The sequence below is a fragment of the Mandrillus leucophaeus genome, unplaced genomic scaffold (assembly GCF_000951045.1).
Source record: "Mandrillus leucophaeus isolate KB7577 unplaced genomic scaffold, Mleu.le_1.0 Scaffold520, whole genome shotgun sequence".
In the NCBI taxonomy this organism is placed as follows: Eukaryota; Metazoa; Chordata; class Mammalia; order Primates; family Cercopithecidae; genus Mandrillus; species Mandrillus leucophaeus.
Window position 1 is genome coordinate 1,222,899 of NW_012105587.1, and position 7,291 is coordinate 1,230,189.

Here is a 7,291-nt window from a genome sequence, read left to right on the forward strand (position 1 = left end):
TCTGTAAAGGGTCTTTGACGAAGAGCTCACTGCATCCATTGACTCCCCAGGATGTCTGAGGTCACAAGTTTGGCTGGAGCACATGAGCCCAGATAAAGAAGATGGTTTTGCCCTCCTGAAACAAAGCCAGAAATGATCTCCTTTATTGTGCACTTTGGGTCATGTGCTAATGATGAGGGTTTCTCTAATACTAATCCCCCTAATGAAGCCTTCTCCCAGCCCTTACACAAGCCCACAAGGCCCCGTGGCTTGGCAAGCCAGAGAGAATAAAAGCAGCCCGGTGTTTGGCTTTTGAACTGAGTTCAAGGCAATTAAAGTCAAGAGCTAAGGAGGGAGGGAGAGGGTTTAGAAATACCAGCATAATAAGTAGTATGACTGGGTCCTCTGTAAATTAACTCAATTAGACAAAGCCTGATTTAACGGGGGAAGATGGAGAGAAGCGCTACCCTCATTAAATTTGGTTGTTAGAGGCGCTTCTAAGGAAATTAAATCTGTTAGTTGTTTGAATCACATAAAATAGTGTGTGCATATTCATGTACACACGTGCACACATGTAACCTCTGTGATTCTTGTGGTTATATTTTTAAGAAGAGAGGAATAGAATGCAAAGAAAAATAAAATATACTGAAAAGAAAAAAGACTGAAAGAGTGGAAGGTAAGGAGAAAAGTGGGATAGAGACAAGGAAAGTAAGAGAGAGAGAGAGAGAGAGAGCTCTCCCAATTATAAAACCATGAGCCCCCTTTGGTGGGGGCTTCTGCTCAGTTGCTTGGACTGTAAAATCCTGCCAGGAGCCCAGGCTCAGTTCCCCCGAGTCTGCATGACGGTGGACAGCCTGGTGAACAAGGAGTGCTGCCCACGCCTGGGTGCAGAGTTGGCTGATGTCTGTGGCTCTCAGCAAGGCCGGGGACAGTGCACAGAGGTGCGAGCCGACACAAGGCCCTGGAGTGGTCCCTACATCCTACGAAACCAGGATGACCGTGAGCAGTGGCCAAGAAAATTCTTCCACCGGACCTGCAAGTGTACAGGTGAGGCCCATGCTCCAAGCTTGGTGGGGAGGGCCAGAGCTGGGAAAAGAGCTCCTTCTAAGGAAAAGATGAGACGCTTGACAGAGACTCTTAGATTAGACTTTGAAAGGCAAACCAATGATGGTTTTGGTTGGAAGCATATTCAATAAGCCTGATGTACTGTTTTATTCTTCACACCCTCTAGTAGATCTAATTATGAAGACTAAATAAATATGGCGTGGGCCAAGCCTGCTTATATGAATGCATGCCAACATACTATTGGCTTGTTTGTTGGAAGGGGAATTTAAGAGCTTAAAAGACTGAGCAAGTCCTTTCAAGATGGATTCGGTGCCCTCTCCTGAAATGGGTTTGCACTTGTTGAAAAGGATGGGTGAGGCAAGCATGTAGAAGACAGGGGTCAAAGGCAGGTGTTCTGGTCTCAACATTTCTCATGATTTGAACAGATCTTTTTTTTTTTTTTTTTTGGAGACGGAGTCTCGGTTTGTCACCCAGGCTGGAGTGCAATGGTGCTATCTCGGCTCACTGCAACCTCCACCTCCCGGGTTCAAGTAATTCTCCTGCTTCAGCCTCCCAAATAGCTGGGATTACAGGCACCCACCATCATGCCTGGCTACTTTTTGTATTTTGAGATGGGGTTTCACCATGTTGGCCGGGCTGGTCCCGAACTGCTGACCTCAGCAGAGTGCAGGTTTCTCATTAAAGCTTATGACTGGGTTGGAACTTTGACAAAATTGTCGAGCGATGGCAAGATGGCGCTTTCTCAAGGAGCTATGGCAGGGAGGGTCGTTATTAGATAACAATGGCTTTTTGTCACTTTTATCTGGACTTGAACTGGACATCACAAAATTTGCTCAGTGTCCTTCCTTTAGACTCTGGTCTCTCTCATTACCTGTTGCTTTGACATCTCTGTGCATTTCTCATTCCTCTAGCTCTTTGGGGCTTTTTCAAATCCTCCTCAGTCTTTCCCATCTCCAGTTTCCAGCAGCCATGCCCTTCCGGGATCAACACTCAAAGCCTGGCAGGGGGCCACTGAAATACAAAAAACACAAGTGGCAACCTCAGCAAAGCCCTTGGACACTGTTGTAGGCTGGATGGTTGCAGAAGACTTTTTCCTTTTAAAAACACTTTTTACTTCTGTTCTCGCAGGATTCTGGAACATAGGCGGATAGAGGTCATTGAGCTTCATAAGGGGTTGAATAGGTATTACTAACGGAACATACAAAGGCCTGTGATGTTGATGTAGGAATGACATTCGATTGTTTTTTCATTTTAACTTTCAACTTTATTTTAGATCCAGGGGGTACATGTGCAGGTTTCTGACACAGGTATATTGCACGGTGCTGAGGTTTGAGGTATGATTGATCCCATCACCCAGGTAGGGTGTGGAGCACCCAGTAGGTAGTTTTTCAACCTTTGCCCCCGTCTCCCCTCTCTAGCAGTCTCCAGTGCCTATTGTTGCCATCTTTATGTCCACGAGTGCCCAGACATTAGATTTCTTTTTTCACATTAAAAGTTCTGGCTTTAGGCCAGGTATAGTGGCTCACGCCTGTAATCCCAGCACTTTGGGAGGCTGAAGTAAATGGGTCACTTTGAGGTCAGGAGTTTGAGACCAGCCTGGCCAACATGGTGAAACCTCGTCTCTACTAAAAATACAAAAATTAGCCAGGCGTGGTGGTGGGCGCCTATAATCCCAGCTACTCTGGAGGCCGAGACAGGAGAATCACTTGAACCCAGGAGGCGGAGGTTGCAGTGAGCCGAAATCGTACCACTGCACTCCAGCCTGGGCAACAAAGTGAAAAAAAAAAAAAAAAAAAAAAAAAAGTTCTGGCTTTATAATCATTTTGTAGTAATATTTTTTATTCTGTCATTCAGAAGAATACGTAGGTCCTAGTTTTGCCCTGGATATTAATCATGACAAAAATTTCAATAATGTATTGGATATATATTATTCAGTTTTTCTAAGTTATTTAAGCATTTGCTTCTATAGCCCTTCTCTCAAAATTATCATGGTTTTTTTAGACGAATGAGGAGCAGGTTGCTGGTGTGGTTAGTGTGACTGAAAACCACACTAACACCGTAACTTTTTTGTTCAAAACCCCAAAATACTTCTAGAACAATTATTTCTATGTCGATCAATGAAAAAGTGCTGGCCAGGCACAGCGGCTGACACCTGTAATCTCAGCACTTTGGGAGGCCAAGACGGGTGAATCATTGAAGGTCAGGAGTTCAAGACCAGCCTGGCCATCATGGTGAAACCCTGTCTCTACTAAAAATACAAAAATTAGCCAGGCGTGGTGATGAGCACCTGTAATCCCAGCTACTCAGGAGGCTGAGACAGGAGAATCACTTGAACCTGGGAGGTGGAGGGTGCAGTGAGCTGAAATCGCGCCATTGCACTCCACCCTGGGCAACAACAGAGCAAGACTGCGTCTAAAAAAGAAAAAAAGAAAAGTGCCAACACTTTCAAAAGTTGTAAATCTGCATTGCATAGAATTCTGAGGCAGAGGACTTTAGGAAGTCACATATAACCATTAACTCTTTTTGTTACCAGCTTCTTTATATTTTTGCCCTGGCTAGCAAGTTTTTTGCTTGTTTGTTTTAGGTAGGGATAAAAAGAATAGAGGATAGTAGAATAGAAGGGATCATTGCTATTTCCCTTTGCTGAGGAAATGTTTATAAATATTGCTCTAGAAGTAACAGGAACTTAGGATCACGGAGACCTACTTTCAAAATGGAAAAAAAAAAAAAAAAAAAAGGATCCCCTCTACTCTAAAAAGGCATTGGGCCAGAAATAGAGCCTGTCCTTTCAGTCCAGGCTGTAAAGAAATCCCGTGTGCATAAGCCAGTCCAAAGAAGCAGGGCTTCCTCCAGGGAGATGGTCTGCCTCTCCAGCCATTGTCAAGGCCAGGCCTGGCCCTGAGATCCCACCTCCAGGCTGTGGCTCCAGCCATTGTCTAGGCTAGGCCTGGCCCTGAGGACCCACGTCCAGGCTGTGGCTCACCTCCCCCCATGATCTGCTCAGTCCAGACTCATCAGCAACAGAACTCTTTCCACACCTACATTTTTTGAAAGGTAACTTAAGATTTGCTGTATCTATAAATTCAATTTACTAGACTTTTAATGTTTCTCAGTTTTATTGAGGCATAATTGTTACACAGGACACTGCACATAATTAATGTGCACAATTTGGTATCTGGACATACCTATACGGTTGTGTTGCCATCTCCACAATCAAGATAACATATCCATCATCTCCAAAGGTTCCTCGTGGTTTTTTGTTTTTGTTTATGTTTTGCTTTTGTGGTAAGAACAGTTAACATGAGATCTGCCCTCTTAATACATTTGTAAGTGCCGAATGCCTTATCGTTAACTATAGGCACTATATTGTACAGCACATCTCTGGAACTTGCTTATCTTGTATCGTTATAACTTTACAACTCCCCATCACCCCTCCCCCATCCCCTGGTAACCACCATTCTGTCGTGTACTTCTCTATGTTTGGCTACTTTAGATGCCTCATATAAGAGGAATCATGCAGAGTTTGTCCTTCTGAGACTGACTTATTTCACTTAGCGCAAATGTCTTCCAGGTCCATCCATGTTGTTGCAAATGGTAGAATTTTTTTCTTTTTAAAGGCTGAATAATATTCCACTGTATTGTGACACCAACTTTGGATGGCTCTACTTATCTTGCTAGATGGTCTTTTTCTTTGAATCTCAGGGCACAAGACTAAGTCCTTCGTGACTGAGCTGGGAAGTTATTTTGTGTATGTTGTAATTACCATTCTATGATGTGCTGTGTGTCCCAAAGCAGGACACATGTCCTTCAATTAATTCTCCCCCAAAGAGTAAGTTGCTAGCCTTCCTAGGGTAGCTTTTTTATGGGGCAATCTTTGGAATTGAAACCTGATCCTGAGCCTCCCAAAGAACCTCCTCTACAGTAGCCTGATGACTCTTTTGCAAATGGAGTCACTGGGTCACTCTCGGATGATCCAAAATTTCTCAAGGAAGAGATGTAGATTAGTGTCTTGTAACAGACTATTGATGACCCCGAATATTGTTAATTCTTTGGAAAATAAACACCTCATAGTTTCCATAATCATGAAGGTGGTAAAGTAATTTCAGCCTAATAAGTAGAAACACATACAGGTTCTGGGATTTGTTTTTTAAAACTCTGAATTCTATGGTGAAATTCTCTGTAGAGAGTTTCTCTATAGTCTCTGTAGGGAGAAATTGAAACAAAAAAGCCGCTGAGCTTAATTGTCAGGAAGAGCTGAATGGCAGGAGACTTTGAATTTGCTGTTCACCTTATAAGGCTTACCTGCCAGTTGGCTTTATGAGAATATGCCATTTGCAGCTATGTCTTTTGGCTTCTGAGAAACTTGTACACCAAATAGTTTTTGAACAGTTGACAGTGAACTTCTTGTTTGTACAAGTGACTAATTGCCTCCATTTTCCAATCTCTGAAATGGGGATGATGATGAAACCACACTTGTAAAATCCTTTTGAGTTCTGTAGATGAAAGGACCTATGTAAGTATAAAGTATTGTTATTAAAATAATAGAATCTCTAATTAAAAGGAATAGGCTATTTAGAGTTCCTTGTAAATTCACTAATCGGTGGCCTTCAAGCTTATTTAGTCTAATGGCTTTCTGAGGTTGAGCTGATGCAGTTCACGTAGGAATGTGTGGTGTTTAGATGATCTCACTCTTTTTCCATTTTTATCCTAGTCCTTTGTAAGCATAAGAGTTTGACTCTTTAAATTTAATTTTCACTCAAGAACATACTCAATGGTCGAAAGATTGATATTATCTAGGAATCATTTTTTTTTCTTTTCTCTCTGTTTCCCAGTAAGAGAACATAGTTCTGTCTAAAATGCTTCTCTTCTTATATTTTTTTTGCATTGGTAGATTAAGAAGAGAAAAACTAACTTACGTTAAATTGATGGAAGATGCTACTAGGAAATCTAAATTAAAGAAATAAACATTTTGTCTGCTAGACTTTCATGTTGTTACACTTTTCAGTCACCTCCAGCATTTCAATGAATTCTTCAGGTCAGGTCTGTAAACTCAGAAATGAAAGGGACCCAACTGCAGAGCTTTGGAAGAATTTCTCTGAGACATCTTGGAAAAGGAATGTTTTAATCGAATACATTTCTGGGTCATAAATGAGCTCCAAAACAGATACAAGCTTTCTTTCCCTCCACCCCCGCCCCCATTCCTTTCACAGGTGTTGAAAACTTTCTTATTAGAACTTATACATTGCCTTTTGGAGGCAACTCTGGTTATGTTAAAGTTTCTTGTTCACTATAGTTGTGAAGCATCTCTGATTTTCTGAATCAAGATTATCATTTCATCATTTGTCATCCAATGGAGCTTGACTTATTCCTCTGTATTCACTTTTCCCACAGTTTGACTTGTGTTGAAATGTCATTGTGTACATGTCCTTCATTTCCACTAGACTAGGATATTATGCCTCATTTATACAGATGCTTCCTGACTTATGATGGGGTTACATCCCAATAATCCATCATAAGTTGAAAATACCGTTAAGTCAAAAATACATTTAATACACCTAACCTATGAACATCGTAGCTTAGCATAACCTACCTTAAATATGCTCAGAACACTAACATTAGCCTACAGTTAGGAAAAAGCATCTCACACAAGGCCTATTTTATAATAAGATATTGAATATCTCATGTAATTTATCAAATACTGTACTGAAGGTGAAAACCAAAATGGTTACCTGGATATTCGAAGTGAGTTTCTACTGAATGCATATTGATTTTGCACCATCCTAAAGTTGAAAAATTTTAAGTTGAACCATCATAAGTCAGAGGCCATCTGTGTTTGTATCCACTAGTATCTGATCCCTTTTATTCAATTATTCTTTGATTCTTTCACCACCTACCCAACCAACATTTATTTAGCATCAGTTAGGCCCTTCAGATACGGGCGGGGGGGTGGGGGTGGGAACTGACATGATTCTTAAGATGTGCACAGTATAGTGATATGTAAGACAGATATGAAGACAAACAATTGTACTATTTGATAAGTGGTCTCTAATAATACTAGTAATAATAACACTTAATATAGCACTCACAGCAAGGTGCGGTGGCTCACGCCTATATAATCTCAGCACTTTGGGAGGCCAAGGCAGGCAGATCACCCGAGGACAGGAGTTCAAAATCAGCCTGGCCAACATGGTGAAACCCCATCTCTATAAAAAATACAAAAATTAGCCAGGCATGGTGGCGGGCACCT

The 7,291-nt window shown here is 41.6% G+C and overlaps 1 protein-coding gene across 1 annotated transcript in view; it reads left to right on the forward strand.

Moving 5' to 3' along the window:
• Nucleotides 1–298: 298 nt before the first annotated feature.
• The window catches only part of DCT (dopachrome tautomerase), a 51,196-nt gene continuing 44,203 nt past the window's right edge, over nt 299–7,291 (forward strand). The window contains exon 1 of the mRNA XM_011996651.1: nt 299–1,026. Coding sequence (XP_011852041.1) covers nt 732–1,026 — 295 coding nt within the window. The 5' untranslated portion in view covers nt 299–731. The remainder of the gene's footprint in view (nt 1,027–7,291) is intronic.